The 17,650-nt window shown below is 48.6% G+C and overlaps 5 protein-coding genes across 5 annotated transcripts; 3 read left to right on the forward strand and 2 right to left on the reverse strand.

Annotated features, from left to right (window-relative positions):
* Positions 1-668: 668 nt before the first annotated feature.
* On the forward strand, positions 669-1,548 carry MCYG_01656 (uncharacterized protein; the record flags this gene model as incomplete). The annotated part of the gene is made up of 2 exons (XM_002848676.1): positions 669-1,115; positions 1,372-1,548. 2 exons carry the CDS (start codon positions 669-671, stop codon positions 1,546-1,548), a joined length of 624 nt encoding a protein of 207 aa, XP_002848722.1.
* Positions 1,549-4,705: 3,157 nt separating this feature from the next.
* On the forward strand, positions 4,706-5,154 carry MCYG_01657 (uncharacterized protein; the record flags this gene model as incomplete). Its single annotated transcript, XM_002848677.1, has 2 exons — positions 4,706-5,050; positions 5,143-5,154. 2 exons carry the CDS (start codon positions 4,706-4,708, stop codon positions 5,152-5,154), a joined length of 357 nt encoding a protein of 118 aa, XP_002848723.1.
* A 1,046-nt stretch (positions 5,155-6,200) lies between these two features.
* Positions 6,201-8,095, reverse strand: MCYG_01658 (4-coumarate-CoA ligase 1; the record flags this gene model as incomplete). The annotated part of the gene is made up of 4 exons (XM_002848678.1): positions 6,201-6,441; positions 6,508-6,611; positions 6,686-6,974; positions 7,041-8,095. The coding sequence occupies 4 exons, from the start codon at positions 8,093-8,095 to the stop codon at positions 6,201-6,203; spliced, it is 1,689 nt and encodes a 562-aa protein (XP_002848724.1).
* Positions 8,096-9,237: 1,142 nt separating this feature from the next.
* Positions 9,238-14,913, reverse strand: MCYG_01659 (conserved hypothetical protein; the record flags this gene model as incomplete). Its single annotated transcript, XM_002848679.1, has 5 exons — positions 9,238-9,695; positions 9,789-10,415; positions 10,621-13,780; positions 13,826-14,792; positions 14,849-14,913. The coding sequence occupies 5 exons, from the start codon at positions 14,911-14,913 to the stop codon at positions 9,238-9,240; spliced, it is 5,277 nt and encodes a 1,758-aa protein (XP_002848725.1).
* Positions 14,914-15,301: 388 nt separating this feature from the next.
* On the forward strand, positions 15,302-17,593 carry MCYG_01660 (anthranilate synthase multifunctional enzyme; the record flags this gene model as incomplete). Its single annotated transcript, XM_002848680.1, has 1 exon — positions 15,302-17,593. The coding sequence occupies one exon, from the start codon at positions 15,302-15,304 to the stop codon at positions 17,591-17,593; it is 2,292 nt and encodes a 763-aa protein (XP_002848726.1).
* Between the last annotated feature and the right edge of the window lie 57 nt (positions 17,594-17,650).

Genomic DNA, 17,650 nt, shown 5'->3' on the forward strand with positions numbered 1-17,650 from the left:
TTTTTGCCTCTCGGAGTATCACTTGAAGATAACGTTGAGTTATGGTATACAAAAACGGAGGCAAAGGGCCGGATATCGATGCTAATGCAGGTATAGATTATTTATCCAAAAAAGGAATAAGATATCTATGGCGGAAGGCGACAGATATATACACTTGCGCCAGCAGCAGTTGAAGATCAAGCAGGTTCTCTGATCCCTGCATCTGAGCTAAAAAGAGAAAAGAAAAAAAAGCAGGGTCAAAGGGGAAGACGCCGCAGGGCCGGCGTCATCATGCCTCTTTCCGCTTAGGTGGGTCTAAGCACGGATAGACCATACTATGTAGTCAAAGTAGGGCCTATCTCTCACAACGGTAGGCCCGTTGGAGCTTAGACAATCACGGTCCCGATGCTCCCGAAGCTCCATAGCCCGCGGCTCTGGGCCTGCAGAAAGACACTTCAGCTTTGGCAAACGCCGAGACAACTTACTTCGCCTGGTAACGCGCAAACGAGGACGATCCTGGACGATTTTCGGAAGGGGGGATATACCACTCTGGCAGGCCTAAGCGCTGAGTAATAGATGGACGGAAACGCCGGCATCCTCTGAAGATCTCGATGGAACTGTTAGGTATTGGCTGTCCATGGGGTACCGCGTAAGTTAGAAGGTGGCATCAGAACGGCGGAGTCCTTCGCATGCTCATACGTAGCACAACGCGAGCTTCGTCAAATAAGACGGACTTTGCCCCGCAGCGGACAAAAAATTTCAAAGCTCGATCGACGCCACTATTCCACAGGGATGAGTTTCGTTTGAAATCCGAAGAAGCATTGGCTGTTTTGAGGCTCCTGGAGGAGTATACCGTACGAACCGACACAGCCGTACTCTCACACCATCCCGCACCCTTGCCGTGGTTTTTCTTGGTAATTCCGCGCATCCTGTCAACAGCAGCTGAGCCGCAACAGCCATATCACCACCGTACATATGGTCTGGTGGAGCGAGAGGGGGTTGGGGAAGCGAGCAAAGCTGACGCTCTGAAGGTTGTGATGTTAACGTTGGAAAAAGCAAAGGCGAAGTTCAGCTGGCGATGGCAACCTCCTAGCCGCCTCTGGACTAGCGTCTATCAGCACAGCCACGACAAACACGTGTGTTTGCTTCACCAGCCACACGCCACTAGCCACAGCGTGAAGGTCGTTTCGTACTATATAGAGAGCATCGTCCACATCGAACGAGCAAGATCAAGTTGAAAGTGCTATATCCACAGATAACCAGGCTTGGGCACACCCAGAGAGACCCAAGTTTATGGCCTGCCTTTTCCCCTGGGGTGGTAATACTGAGGTTGGTGCAAGGGTAGAGGTGACTTTGTGGCTGTTCAGAAGGATGACTGATGATGCTTACTAGGTATACACTAGAAACACAGCGAGGCAGACCTGTGGGTACAATGATTATGGAACTCTCTTTACTCTGCTGCCCAGGGCCAGAGTAGTCTTTCCCTTGGCCAAGAGGAAGCTTGGAGACTGGCTGAAGGTTGAATGTAGCTCTACATTTCCCTTCACTGTCCGAGTGTACGTGGCTTAAGCATATCTTGACTTTTGCTTGAGGCCTGGTATTATGATTCCCAATGAATGTTGGCTCAAAACTAAGTATTGGGGTATAGAAGTTAGGAGGTAGGGGCCAAAAATTTATCTTCCCGTAACTTTGAATAGGTCACCTTCAAATCTTCATTCTCTCGTGTATTTTACTCACATGAGGTACAGGTCGAGGCTTAATCCTTCGCTTTAAATATAGAATTAACTTGTGGCCTGCTTCTTTTGCAAGGAAAGATACAGTTGTAACTCTGGCATGCTATATTTGTGCAAGTAATATCAACCGTGCGAGCCAGAAGCTAAGTTATTTACCGAGCCACGTAGATTTCCTTAACACCGTTCTGTATGGTTAGGAACTCTCGGTGGGAATGTGTCTGCCTGGAGTCATGGACCTCTGCACAGCCTTTGGGGTGCTAACGCCCATATACGGGATCTGATCGATGCAACCAAAGCCAGGGTATCACCTAGTTTTCGCTAAGCATAATTTGATGAAGTATAGACTATTTTAAGGGACAAAAACGATGAATGAATTCTACCAAAAACCACATAGTTCAATTGATACACCAGCGTTTCAAAAATGGTCTTTTGCACTCCCTTTTTTGGCGCCAACTATGTCAATATATAGTAGAAGGAGAGCATCAAAACCCCGACTAGGATCTACTTTATCTAGTAGTTCGTCCTAACCTAAACCTTCAACTCAGCAAAGAATTCCTCTATTGGGCCCAAAATAATACTAGAAATGGTGTTAACTAAGTTCAAACTCAGATATAGTAGTTTTCACATATAAAGCTAAATTACCGCGAGGAAACTTGGTTGGCTAGCCATAGATTAAGAATAACCATCAATCCTTATACTACTGATTGCTGTTCATTGATATAAATATATTCATTATTGGGTAGGGAATATTCTACCCTTCTAATCCACGCGAGGGATTGCCCCGGGCCCTGGCAAGAAGTAATGATGCCCCTTGTCTCCCTGTCTCCACCGGAACATGTAGAAATCTTTGCACCGGTCAGCATCATAGAAGGGCCCTTTAACCGTTCAATTGTGACTAAGTCTGCCTCTATGACGCGTGATTAACATGTTCATGCTATACCAAAAAACACACTGGCTGACTCCCAAGTCTATTATCTGTGTTAATCCAGTGTATTCATCGTTTAGAGCTTTCCCAAGAACTTCTCTCAGCCTAACTGTTCTGGAATCTTCCGGATATGAGACACCAAGGCGCACGGAGGTGCAGCTGGGAAAGCCCCTCTCAATCCTCAAAACCCCTGGCAGGATATTTCGCGAAGTTCACTGAGAGTGTGAAGCGGAAAGAATAAGGCTACATTGCAGTATCTCGTAATAGCCTACGGCAATAGCCTACACAACAAGAAGGTCTTAATTGCCCGTTAAATGCAACCGCGGGTGAAGGAACGGGCGGGAGCCTGTCAGCAGACCCACCAACAGGCGAGGATAGCACCAGGTCCAAATTGATTCCCCGAGACCAACGTTCTCTTGATCAAACGCAGCTGAAAAAGGGGTTTCTTCACAGGGGTCTACATCGACACGGCAAGGTATATAAGGAAAGAACACAAACTTTTTTGGAGCATGTAATTCAAGCAAGGTCCGCGGAGGATACACCTCAAACCAAACAACCAGCGCCGTAGTTCTTTAAGTCATCTTTCGTCAGGCTCCAAAGAGAAATACTACTTTGACGGACAAAAATGGCGCCCTATTCTAGCTATCAAACTGTGGGTCACATAGCTTGGAGGCCCGTACTGTCAACGTCACTCTAGAGTAAACATTGGCGGGGTTATAGGCCAGTAAGTCTCGGAGTCTTTTGAGAGCCTATAGCCAGCATGGTCGTGTTTCGCACTTGAGCCAAGCGTAGTGATAATAAGGTTAATTCCGGCGTTGAAGATATACCTACCCCAGAACCAGGAAAGCACAAGTCGCCTTGGTGTTGGGCACCTTTTATATTCCCCGGCCGCATCTGACATTCGGGACCAAGGGAGATTCGTAGGTAAAAGGCACGGTTGATCCAAGTCGCCTACGCAGGCTGGTGTCACTTGGGGCAGGATATCGAAATGCTACTCCTTGTATTACTGCGGAAAAGTACGGCTATTCCACTCGTTCGAAGCCATTTGTATCTCATGGCCCTGGAGGAAGGGCAAGTATATTAAACCGCGATGCCATTTCCCGGCATGGGCCAAGAAGTCCATGTCTAAGGGTAATCATTCCAGCATCCAAGGGCCAGAATCTGTTGTCCAGCCTGCGGTGCAGAACACGCCCATGGAGCCTTGCAGAGCAGAGACTCCACTAGTCATAGGCAATGGCTCCAGCACACACGGGCAAAAGGACGGTCTCTAGAACAACATAGAGCTGTAATAAAGCCCTTAGGTGGTTAAACCTGCGCGGATAGACGAAGGCTCTCGATAACAGGCGAGGCTTGGTTTCCGTGAGGGGCATAAACTCATGTTGGATGGTGCATCTCCGAAACCTTTTGCGAACCCCCTCAGATCAACAAGACGACCTAAACTGCGGCATAGGAATCACTGATCACTGTGTTGATAGAGCTGTTCAATCCCTGTGTGGATGTACGTTGACAAGCAAAGGAAGCTCGCATCGCCAAGCGCCTGGAAAGCGGGGGCGCTAGACCGTCCTAGGAAGTTACCGAGGCTCGTTCCATATAAACTCCAGTGGAACAAGGTTCATCCCGGCGTCTAATCGTCGGATTCATACTTTGCTATGTACATACATGGTGATATTGCATTGACGGTTTAAGGATGGGGACCCTCAGAGAAAGCAGAGCCATGGCTCTCTATCTTAATAGACACGCCGACCGGCAATTCACTCAACCACTCCAGGTCAGGATAGTTGGGCAGGTTGACGCAGGCCTTTTCCGTCGGGAAAGCATATGTTTTGTGCTCAGGCTAGCCATGGAGTAGATTCCAATCAGCTGTGACTGTTGACGGTTATTTTCTGGTCGAATTCAATCAATATGAAGGCCTTCGAGATGATTACCAGTTAGCAGAAGTTATAAAAAGGACGCCGTGGCCTCACCCTTCCTTTCTCATCACCACCACTACCATCGCGCGTTCAAAAACCGTCCTACGAGCTATTCAACATACACTTCGCTAAACCGAACCACCCGACTTCAAGGTACGATGAAGTTCACTGCTCTACTTTCCGCTACCGTGCTCCTCTTTGCCGGTGCAATTGCCTATCCCCAGGTTGGCGAGTCTCCACCACCAGACTGCAAACCGGTTCCCCTTGACCTCTGCCATTCCAGGGACATTGGGGAGGACTCCCATCTTGCCCGTAGACAGGGAGACCCGACCCACGAGCCAGTCCGTCCAGGCCTTTACTGCGGTCTTTGCCCTCACCTCACCGGCCGTGGTGTCGTTTACCGCAACGGCTACTACATTGATGACGGCGGCCGATGCTGTGACATTGGTGCCTCTCATGTTTGCGACGAGAGCCCAAACAGCCGCCAATGCCCTTTTGGCGGTGTAGGTGTAATCTTTTGTTTATCGGCTTTTCTGGAAACTACATAATAGGCCAAAGAGGCATGGGCTATGGGCTAATATGTAACTAATACTAGATCGACCACTAGAGGCGGGTGTGGTAACAACAGCATGGCAGCTAGCAAGGGCTGTAGAGAGGAACTCAGCCGCTGTCTTAGTCTTGATTCAACTCATTGACTATTTTCCCTCTAGTGACTGGGGATCAAAAATCTGGAAAAATGTGAAAAAATACCCCTAATCAGTTTTGCACAACTTTTACTACAATATGTGGACATTGTTGAGAATCGTCTTTCCAGGGGCAGAAGGTAGGGAGTGAATCTGATATCAAACCTATGTTCACTTCTTATCTTCTTTTAACCCCTGCTCTTCAATACGATATAGTTGTAGTAAATATGATTAATTCCTCTAAATCTTGGATTTGATAAATATTTCACATTAACCAAAGTTTTTACTCTCAACTCAGAAATACTGTAAACGTTGTAAAGCGACTTGGTTTGAGTATGAAAGAAGAACGATATCAGTATTTGATCGAGGGATATAGATTTAAACCTTTAGAAGTTGTTAGAAAGGCTTATTCGTACAGTCAACTTAGATTACCCAGTTTGCCTCCGTCACTATTTTCCGGATCATGAACTGCCTCGGACAAAATCTAAAATATTGATGTAAAAGATACAAACTTGCATCCATAAACGATGCCGGATCTAAAAACCAAAACCCAAATTCAGATAACTAAGAGACGATAACGTATTGCAAGGCGGCACATTTCTTCCATGTCACCGGGACTTAGTGGTCAGGGCTGGCGGTCACTCTCAGCTGGAGTGGCTTTTTCTCCTCATCTTCAACGCCGGTCCGGCATCGAGGTAGATGCTCTGTCTACGATCTCATAGGCTCGATTATTGCCAACAATTATCCCGTATATGCATAACGCCAACTTATCGTGGTCATACTATGTAACTACTGGAGGACGGTCTGCCTCCCCAGCTTCTATGTACAAAAAATTTTATCCCATGCCTTGATACATGCATCATTTCAGCAGGATCAGGTATCGATAAAATTCAAAGGAGGTCAATCTCCGGGAAGCAGGATGCTGCCCAACTCTTCCCTTGGGACGTCGTAATCATTACACATATGCGCTCTAAAGTTTAGCAAAGATCTGGAGGGGCTCTTCCTGAGCTTCTTGGGCTGCTCTGTCTCTTAGAGCTTTCCTCAGGATCTTTCCGGATGGGTTCTTGGGGATCTCTTCGATAAAAACTACTCCGCCGGTGATTCGCTTCGTGGGAGCAACGTTCTGCTTCATATAGTTGATTATTTCCTTAGCAGTTGCCTTTGTACCGGGTTTCAGGGTTATATATGCCCGTGGATACTCCTCGCCGTCTCTATCAAACCACCCCGCGTTAGAACAAGCTTGACAACGCATGGTGCATCTGGATGGTGGATCAAACCTGGTTATGCCAATGACAGCCGCATCAGCTACGGCGGGATGGTCTAGAAGAACCCCTTCCAGCTCTGCGGGGGCTACCTGGTTTCCCTTTACTTTGATAAGCTCCTACACGTCAAGGAGAAAGCATGAAAGTCAGCTTAAAAACCTGCTGGTATGTATCATTGGCGGCGTGACTTTACCTTTTTCCTGTCGACGATGAAGAATTTCCCTTTCTCAGTTACGTAGCCAATATCTCCAGTCATGAGCCATCCGTCTTTCGTGAGGGTTTCCCTGGTCGCTCCAGGCCTGCCCCAGTAGCCCTTCATGACATTGGGGCCTCTGACCCAGATTTCGCCTCTTTGATTCCGGCCTAGTTCTGTCACACCGTCCTCGGCCATTATCTTGCCTTCGCAGTTCGCGGTGAGTTCGCCAACAGACGAACTCGTGCCCTTTTCGTTTGGATCCCAGCCAAGAATAGAGCAGGTAGTCCTGATAGACCGTTAGCCCTTGACGTTACTAGAACTGAGCATTTAGGGGGCAGGGAAGATAACTCACTCGGTCATACCCCAGCCCTGCCTAACATGAAGCTGTCCTGCGGGAAACATGGCCTCCACTTCTTCACTGATTTCTCTCCCCAACGGAGCAGCTCCGCTTCCAATCGACTCCAGAGAGCTCAAGTCGTAATTCTTCACGTGTGGATGTTTCGCCAGTGAGATGACGATAGGCGGAACGGCCAGTATCTCGTTGATGCGGAATTTCTGGATGTTCTCCAACATCTTGATGAAGTCGAACCGGGCCATGATATACACCGGAATCCCTCGTCGTAGTGCCGAGGCTATGAAAATATTCTGTGCCATGGCGTGATACATTGGCAAGAAACAAAGCCACCTGGTCCTGGCATTCTTATTCGCATAGTCTTTGTGGAGAGCGCTGGTCTTGTTGAATTGAAGGAGGTTAGCCACATAATTCCTATGGGTAATCTCTACTCCTTTGGGGACGCCAGTCGTTCCGCTCGAGTAGTTTAATGCCAGGGTACGGTTTGCTTCCCCCGGAGCTGCTAGCGACTCCCAGACGAACCGGCTTCCCTCGTCTGGGGATGCTATGAGGTCTCCCCAGTAACGGCAGCCTTTAGCTCCACGCCCTGTGCCGTCAAACACGGCGCTGTTGAATACAAATACCCTGTCCAGACCCATGCCGATGGATCTTGCTGCGGCAATACCAATATCCAGGCTCGCATCGGCACACAGGAGGTATTTTGCTCCGCTGTCCTTGAGCTGGTATGCCAATTCTCTTGGGGTATATGTAGGATTTGCGCCGGTGAAGATGCCGCCAGCCATCACAATCCCCATAAAGGCCACGGGAAAGAACAAGTCATTGGACGAGAACAGCAGGACTCGATCACCAGTCTCCAGCCCGGATTTCCTCAAACCGGCGGCGAACCGCTGGCACCAAAGGCGGTAATCATGGGCTGTGAGATAGTGGGTGTCGGGCCGAGCTGCATCGATAAAGCTGCATTTGGTCGTGGACAGCGGATGTGCTGGTGATTCGAATATCACAGTAGGCAGGGATGCGTTGGGTATCGCCACAGACCATCTAGATTTGAATGGCATTTTTGGATATGGATGAAGAGGTTGAATGATGCGAAAGAGCCTGTCAGCCCTACGGGGTTGGGGGTTATGGCCAATATAACCTCAACCTCCACCAGCAGGATGGGAGATCAACAAGTTTTTAAGATTACCTCTTGTTTCTTATTATAAGTTTGCGACAAACGGGATGGCGCCCCGGGGGGCAAGGCCCAGGAAAGTTGCGATTGCGATCAAGTCCAAGACGGCGGCATCCGGATGTCAAGATGCGCCGCAAGCTCAGCGTGTGTCCGGCCGATTCGTTTCAAGAGATGATAGTTATGGTCCCGTTTGCGAGCTTCCTTCACAGGCAATGGATCTACCTCACTAACGGAGAAGATAGATAATTGGATAGTATATATATGTCACTACATAGTACTACGTCTTCGTTGGGGATGCAGAAGTCCACTCCTGCGAGTTTACGAGAACTCTGCACTTCTACCGGCATGAGGAATTCATATTCATGCAATCTTCATGTGTTCCCCGGCATACGACAGGGCTTTGACACCGCTGGGTCTTCGAAAACACCCTGTCTGGGATGGAGAAGCCTCTGTTTATAGAGAAGCCCCCCAAGCTTCTTTCGCTGTGGGTCGAGGCGCCGATGGACGATACTCATTGGTACGGGATGGCCGGCCGAGGCCTAGTTTTATGTAGATGGCTTTGGGCTGCATTGTCGAAATTGGGTCAAGTCACCGGGCTTTGAACGCTGGTCCTGGCCGCAAGACTCTACTCTACATGGTACTATCACGCTGGAATAGTACTAGACTGAAGGTGGAGGCAAACGGCTAAGTTCACTAACGGGAGACATCAAGAATATACGACAGTTATTGAGTTATCAAAGTTATGCATGCTGTCTTGCATATCAGCCACGGCCCAACGATCAACGTCCGACAGGCGAAAAATCGGTCAAAATGGAATGTTCGCCGACAAAAGAAAATACATAAAAGGCGATTTGACTTCAACAAAGCGAGTTTTCTTCCGGCGCTATCTCGAGTTGTACGAAAGGCTATCTATCTGGCGCCGATTATGCGTTTGCTTGCTCGGTTCTCTTCGTATCGTTGATAGAAAAGAAAAATTAAACAGAACATCTAAAAGAAGGCAACGTTGACATTTAAAATGGCTCATATAAACTAATCATCACTCCCAGCGCCCATACATGCAACAGCTGTTTGAAGCTCCTTCACAATCTTCTCTTCTAGTAAACTCTCTGCACCACCGGATGCATCCAGAGGCGGCCGCTGGGACCAAGCAACCTCCTTCTCGTTCGTTGGCGTAATACGCGAGCGTAGGACTGAACGCTTCTCCAACAAAGCGTCGATATCGTCCTTCACCTGCACTCTGTCCCACTTCAGGTCTTGTATGTTCTGTGGATCTACGCCTGCACTTGGCCCTGCATCGCGGAATTTCTGTATAATCATCGATATCAGTGCGAGAGAACAGGCTTCGGTCGCCATCCCAAGAGATAGGCGTTTGACGGCGTGATGGCTCGTGGCCAGAGGAATGACGGTTGGGCTACCAAGTGAGAACCCGGCCGATGCTCGCCGGAGCTGGCCCTCGAACTGGTTGAGGAATGCGGCGATTTCGGGTACTGTGCGCCCAATGTGGTAGAGTAAGTTTAAGCACAGTGGGAGGAAACCGGTATTCCATATGGAAAAAAGCCTTGGTGTAGGATCAAACGGACCACACCCTTGGGGTTGACGGAATGCCTCGGTGAGTCGGTAGGTTGATAGCTTAACAAGTATCCCGTCTACTGCCAGCTGTTCAGCGATGTTCGGGATGCAGGATAGCTCAAGGAGATACAACATGCTGATCTCTCCGTAAACCGGGTCACCCTCGATGGTCAGTTGGTGTGACCAAGAGAACAGGGTGGCAGCATATCGAATGGTATCACTATCAATTAGATGGAACGCAATCTGTTCGTAGATGCGGTCCACATCCTTGACTTTGAGGGAGGTTTGTAAGATCGCGGTTAAAATCGCGAAATCTTTTGGAGTACATTTTCCAGGCTGGTCATGTAGATGTGTGCAGAGAGTTCGATAGCCGTTGGCAACTACGTTCTTGACAACATCCACAACGACAGACAAGTCAGAAGACACCTCGGGCTTCTGGCTGACAGCTTCAGGATTGACTAGGTTCGCACCTGCAACGTGGAATTGTAGGGTGAGGAATAACACGTTAAGCAGCAGACCGTAATACTCCGTATCGTCATGCAACAGAGCGCTCTCATATGTCGGGTTGCGAAGCCGAATTGTTTCCCATACAACAGCTAGAAGACTAAAAACTTCAGAGCCCCTTGACTGCACTTCGACTAGACGATGAAGTAGAGCCAAAGCGAATTCTGCTCTTATTTCAAGTAATTTGAAAAATATTTGTTCATCGGGTATATCATGAGAATTTGCAACCAGGCAACGGCGGACGACTCGAGCCATGGACTTTTGAACTTCACGGTCGGCCATGAAATCCGAGCAATGTTCAATTGCGAAGAATTTCCAGCTATGAAGAAGTGACTACACCTTCAATGTTAGTAAAATCAGAGCCGAACAGCCCGAGTAGAACTAGGCTTACCATCTGTGCTTCGACAAGGGATAGGTTCAGATTGGCCCGTTTAACCTCTTCGACAAACCCTTGGTCTCGTTTACCAATCCAAGCAAAATCGTAGCCGAATAGCTTGTTGCCCATTGGAACATCATAATAATACCCCTCTCCAAATTCTGGTTGTACAAGAGCGGTCCGCTTGATATTTGTTATTTTACTCTCGCGGTATTTCATCTCGAAATTCCGTTTCAAGTTCGCGTGTAGCGATGCATTGTAGCCATCAACTTCAACTGCATTTTCCGAGAGCCAGGAGACGAGTGGTATCAGCGTTTTGAAAAACGATCCATCTCTGACCTCCTTAGCACTGTGTAGATAGACAGTGCAAATATCAACCACCAGCGCTGCGATCTGTATGTTCATGCACTTTTGGTATGGTAGTAGCTTGTTGACATTCAGCTCTGTGATGTATTTTGTTACAACAGTGAAGAAATTTGGATGCTTCTTTAGCTCTGGTGTTACCCAAGGCCAGTTCTCTTGCGCTTTGGCGATAAAATGTAGCGCTGCAACCGCCACTTGAGGTGGGATAGAGGAAATAGAGGATAGCAGATCCAGAGAAGCTTCTAGGAATGGTTTAGATTTCATAGATGCCGCTCCTCTATCGGAATCGGCTTTCAAGGCCTCTCGAGGCGAGCAACCCGTTAGCAGGAAAACAGCAAGCCACTGTTGCCTTTTGGTTATGATGGAGGTTACAAGTTTCCAGATTGCTACCTTAACGTCGTCGGATCCGAACGGTCGATCAAATTTGGCTAGAGCATCTAGGAAGCGACATGATGAGTCGGCACCAAGGTGTCCAAGTAGAGAGGGTGGCTCTCTCTCCGTATAGGCGGATGCGCGAGACACCAGCAACTCAAGCAATGTAGCAATTGGGAGATGGTACCTGCGGTCAAGTACAAATAATCTCGCCAGTACAGGCGAAGCGCTGAAGAGCTGCTTTTCAAGAACAGAAATGGGAGCGTCTGTCAGCCATCCAACCTGAATTAGGATTTTAGCCAGATCTAGTGTCGATACTATTAATGTACCGCAGTCGACACTGGAATGAACCATGTTTTCAGGTACATGGGCTTCGAATCCGTCCAGTATAATTCGCAATATAGGATTAGCTGGAAGGCTCTCATTTAATCCTGGTCGAAGAATATTCAGAAGATATTTGGCAGAAGCTGAAAAAACGGCGGTCACTTTATCGTCGAGGTCCTGGGTATCATCAGTTCCGTAAACATAATAAAGAATTTTATGGAAATTAATGGCCAAGGAGGTGTTGATTTCGATCTGTTGGTGAACGTCGTTGTGCTTCCAGCCCGAGCCACTATTGTATATCTCCACCATTGCTCGGACGAAATTGAGTAAACAGGTGCGCATTGAGCGTACGGGAATTCCAGCTGTATATTCAACTACATAGGACGCAGAGGTGACCTTTGCAGTGGTTCTTCGAAGAGCGGCATGCGTAATGGTGTCGTCGACAACGGATTCAAAAAGCCTAATAGCTGAAAGGAGGAACGAAAGATCTCCAGAGCTTGCCTCTACTGAGAATATTATTTTATCTAGCATTCCACCATTTCCATTTGTTGACAGGAACGAGCTTCGAATAAGTGCGGGCCAAACTCTTCCGGGGAGGACTTTGGTTAGAGCAGCTATAAAATGCATGCATGACATGGTAAGATCAAGGTTTCGATTGCCTGAGCTAGCGCTTGCACCCTGGAGGCTCCGTTCAAAAATGTCAAAAACCACAGAAATGATATCAGCATGGCGATCCAATCCGTCACTGGCCATTTCCAGTATTCGTTTGGCAGACGAGTCATGTCCGTTCCTTCTAGAGATTGCATATGCAGTATCAATCAAGTCGGCAAGTAAACCGATGATATCGGCCGCTACTTCATCGTCAGGGCCATTATCATTTCCGCGGCCGTATGTAGCTTGTTCTAGCCACTTTCCAAGGAACCCGAGACAGTTATACTGGTGGTGCCACATTATCACAGCAGGCTTTGACTCGCTGACAACTTGGCCAACGGTAACCGCTGGAAGTACAGATAATTCGTTGGCAAGAACCAATTCATTTGATGTCTGCATTACATCTCGTTTTGTAGACGCAACCTCCTTCATATCTAATGGGGTAATAAGCTGAACGTAATTCGCGTTCTCGTCTTCTCGGACAGACCGATATCCCTGGAATCCAGGTGCAACGACCTGCGTGTAGGTGGTCATGGATTCTAGATCTTGACAGATTATAGGTAGTCCATCATCGTTTGATAAACTGCACCTTGAGAGAGCTCTGCAGAATTTCAAAAAGTTCACGGCCTCGTAAGGGAAACGAGATTTAGCATTTTGAAAGATTTTCTCCATTAAAATCTTGTCGTTCAGGAACACTGCGCGGGGATCATAAGAATCGTCGAACTTTGGTTCCTTGTCCAGGCTTTGATATTCCACTGGTTCTGAAACGATGCACAGAACGGCTGCAACTAGTTCAGGAATGTAGTCCAGGTATTGGACTCCAGACCTGATTAGGTCTAAGAGTTCTAACTGACCCCATTGGTTTACCAGATTCTCTCCTCCCTGTCTTGGAATAGATCGGAGCTGCTCTGACATGGCGAATATGAGCTCGAGCAGGCGACACCTGTCAACGGCGCTTGAGACAAGGAACCTGACAAAGTCTTCGTCGAATTCGGGGTTACGTGCTTTTTCCCAGACTTCCTCGTAAATAGATAGCTCAGAAAGGCCGGATGGCGCGGCAAATTGTGTGCTGTTGTTGAATGATTCGACGGCGTGATTCGCCTGTTGAAGCTCTCTGTCTTCTTTGATAGCTAGGGCAATCTCTCCTACAGAGTACATGATAACCGCCCAGGCAAATACGGCGGCACTGGCAGTTAGCCGGCCAGCATGTGCTGCCTTGAGGAATATCTCATTGATTTCGCCAACATCTTTCTGAGATAGAAAGTACGGCGCATTCTTTGGTTTTAACTCCGGTTTGTCTAGGCGCGCTGAAGACACTTGAAGTTTGAGGAACGAAAGTGTCGTTATTGATATGAGTGTCTGAAGTTGGGAGTATATGGCTGCTTGCTCCTCTGTTGTCTTATCTGAAGTTAGCTAATGCGTGTAGAAAAGAGGAAGAGCGCATTGATATATGCTTACAGGACAAATCGTCTCTAGGAATTCATATTCGCCCATCAACCTGAGCCAGGACAACAGCACCTCAGACGAGGGAATTGTGTCAGAGGATCTGATCTGAAGGAAAAGAAGGTTTAATATCTGGACCAGCTCTTCGAGAGAACTCGACTGCCAAGAACTTTCCATCAACATATCAGACCCTACTGACTTTGACCACCAACTCCCGGCTTCCAGGCCCTTGACGCGTAGTCTAAAGGCCTCAATACAGCCAGGAATGCTAATCTCGGTCTTGTTTACCTTCAGCATCCCGCACTCGCCCTTGAGGATCGCGCTTCCGAGCTGACCGGCTTCGACAAGAGAATCATCATCAGAACCAGCGGAGGGCTTAGGTAGCGAAGGCAGCTGATCTTGTCGTGTATCTTTTATCGAGGTAGCTATTAAGAAATGAGCCAGTTTGAGTATATGTCGCCGCTCTGATAGCCATATATCGAAGAGAATTCTCTGCCGCGCCTCCTTGGATATCAATGTATCAGAGGTCCCGGTCTGCGAGCCGGCGTATTTGAGGATACTGGCGGCCTCATTTCCGTAAGAACCATGCGGCGACCTCCCAATCCCAACGGAGTCATGCAAGCTCGTAAGCTCCTCCTCTGAAAAATGAGACAATAGCTCATTTTCACGTCGGCGTTGCCAGGCTAACACTACAATGCGCAAAGCGGATACTTCGTCTATATCGGCCCCCTTACTCAACCAGAGCGCGTCTGACTTTATTTCATCAGAAGAAGCAGATGTGTTTTTAGAGGATGTAACATGGATAGCGGCTGTCTTTGTCTCGAATGCTGTCTTGGAGGCACTGGATGGTTTCGGAAAGGGAGCGTAAGGATTGGAGAGGATGCTGAGCCCGGTTGGGGATGAGAGGAAGTCGGAAATGTTTTTATCAAGTTTAGGCTGGCCTTCTGTCCTTGCTATAGACAGGTATGCGGTCTTCCATGATCTAATCCCACCGTTAGCGTCCTGTTAATATTCCATATATGAGTTCAACGGGCATACATGAGTTGGCTGTCACCAAAACAATCGTCCAGCGATGGAAAGTAGACGTCCGACGGCGGAGCCATGAGCGCATCCAGCTTATCTCATGGTCCAGGAGAGTCAGTACAGTGGCAATGGTCTCCCCGGCGGTCGAACTTGAGGAAGACGCGGATTGGTATTAATTAATTAATTTATATTTGCATGATAAGGAAGAAAAAACGAAGCTCAAAAAAATGGTTTTTGGATACAACAAAGGTCGATGCCTATCTGGGACTAGCGCCGATTTTGATATTGACTTCACTCATCTTTGAGTCTGGTCTTCTTCTTGTATATAAAGAGACACGGCGAGCGGCGGAAGAGGAAGACTCTGCAAGATAGAAAAGAGAGAAAGACAGAATATAGATATACGGAGAGAAAGACAGAAAGACAGAAAAGACACAAAAGACGGAGAGAAAAGAAGTTTGAAGAGACAAGATGGCTCTGGTTGACTATTCACCGAACCACCCCACCCCCTCTGCACGACTTGAGAATGCCTCCAATGTGGTCCTGATCGATAACTACGACTCGTTTACGTGGAATCTGTACCAGTATCTTGTCCTAGAGGGTGCCACGGTCAAGGTTATCAGGAACGATGCCGCTACACTGGAGGAGTTGATCGCCGAGAAGCCCACCCAGCTCGTTCTCAGCCCCGGTCCCGGCCACCCCAAGACCGACTCAGGCATCTGCAACGAGGCCATCCAGCATTTTGCGGGCAAGATACCGGTCTTTGGGGTGTGTATGGGCCAGCAGTGCATCATATCTTCCTTTGGCGGCGAGGTAGATGTCACCGGCGAGATTCTCCACGGCAAGACCTCTCCCCTGAAGCATGATTCAAAGGGGGTGTATGCCTCCCTCCCACCGTCATTGAACATAACACGGTACCATTCCCTGGCTGGAACCCATACCACGATCCCGGACTGCCTCGAGGTCTCCTCGACCACCGATCTTGGAGATCCTGGCCGGCCGGATGTCATCATGGGTGTCAGACATAAGAAGTTCACCGTCGAGGGAGTCCAATTCCATCCGGAGAGTATTCTGACCGAACATGGACGAACTATGTTCCGAAACTTCCTCCTAACCCGAGGTGGTACTTGGGAAGAGCATTATGCCTCTGCTCCTGCTCCTGCTGCCGCTGCTATGAGCGGTGACATGAAGAAAGGCTCCATTCTTGATAAGATCTACGCCCACCGTCAAGCTGCTGTCAAATTACAAAAGGAAATCCCATCTCAACGTCCAGAAGACCTCCAAGCTTCCTACGACCTCGGCATCGCTCCTCCACAGATCTCTTTCACAGATCGTCTCGCCAAGTCGCCATTCCCTCTCTCGTTGATGGCCGAGATCAAGAGAGCTTCCCCTTCTAAGGGCATCATCGCTTCATCTATCTGTGCCCCTGCTCAGGCTAGGAAGTACGCCATGGCTGGTGCCAGTGTCATCTCCGTGCTTACGGAACCTGAGTGGTTCAAGGGGAGCCTGGATGACCTGCGTGCGGTTCGACAGAGCTTGGAGGGAATCCCAAACCGTCCTGCCATTTTACGAAAGGAATTCATCTTCGACGAATACCAGATCCTCGAAGCTCGCCTTGCTGGTGCCGATACGGTGCTTCTGATCGTCAAGATGCTCGCGGAGCCCCTCCTCAAGCGACTTTTCGAGTACTCTCGGAAGCTTGGCATGGAACCTCTGGTAGAAGTAAACAACCCAGAGGAGATGGCCATTGCGGTTAAATTAGGCTCCCAAGTCATTGGCGTGAACAACCGCAACCTTCAGAGTTTTGAAGTTGACCTCGAGACTACAAGCCGCTTGATGGATCAAGTTCCCGAGTCCACTATTGTCTGTGCCCTCAGTGGAATCTCTGGGCCCCAGGATGTTGCACCGTACCAGAAGAATGGAGTCAAGGCTGTCCTCGTTGGAGAGGCCCTGATGCGCGCACAGGATGTCAATGTCTTTGTCTCCAACCTCTTTGGAGCCAAGCCCGGACCATGCGCCCAAACTCAGGTTGCTCCCTTGGTGAAAATCTGTGGAACAAGATCTGCCGCTGTTGCCAAGGCAGCTGTCGAAGCCGGTGCTGACCTGATCGGTATTATTTTGGCAGAAGGACGATCGAGGACCGTGTCTACTGAGACCGCCATTGAAATTTCCAAGGCGGTCAAATCAACCCCACGTCCGTCACCTTTGAGGACACAGCCTCCTGTCAAGGGAGATGCGCTCCTTGCCTCCAACTATTTTGACCATACCACAAGCCTTCTTCGACACCCAGACCGTGCACTCTTGGTCGGAGTCTTTCAAAACCAGCCCCTGTCCTATATCGTATCTCAGCAGCAGAAGTTAGGCCTCGACGTCATCCAGCTCCACGGATCCGAACCTCTTGAATGGCCATCTCTGCTCCCTGTGCCAGTAATCAAAAAGTTTTCCCCTCTGGATTTGGGCATTTCTAGACGAGGTTACCACAGCCTTCCACTCTTGGACTCTGGAGCTGGTGGTACTGGCCAGCAGCTAGCCCTTGACCAAGTCAAAGCTGTTCTAGAACAAGATATTGGACAGCGTGTAATCCTAGCTGGCGGGCTGGATGATAAGAACGTTACCGATATGGTTCGAGGCCTTGGCGCAGAAGGGAACAAGATTGTAGGTGTTGATGTTAGCAGTGGTGTTGAAACCGATGGAGCCCAAGATGTGGAAAAGATCAAGGCTTTCATCACTGCTGCAAAAAACATTAGAAACACTTCGTTGTGATTTCATGGTACTATGTTTTTTAGACCAGCTATTGCTTTGACGATAGAGCTCGTTCTT

Source organism: Microsporum canis, genomic scaffold, assembly GCF_000151145.1.
Source record: "Microsporum canis CBS 113480 supercont1.2 genomic scaffold, whole genome shotgun sequence".
Taxonomy (NCBI): domain Eukaryota; kingdom Fungi; phylum Ascomycota; class Eurotiomycetes; order Onygenales; family Arthrodermataceae; genus Microsporum; species Microsporum canis.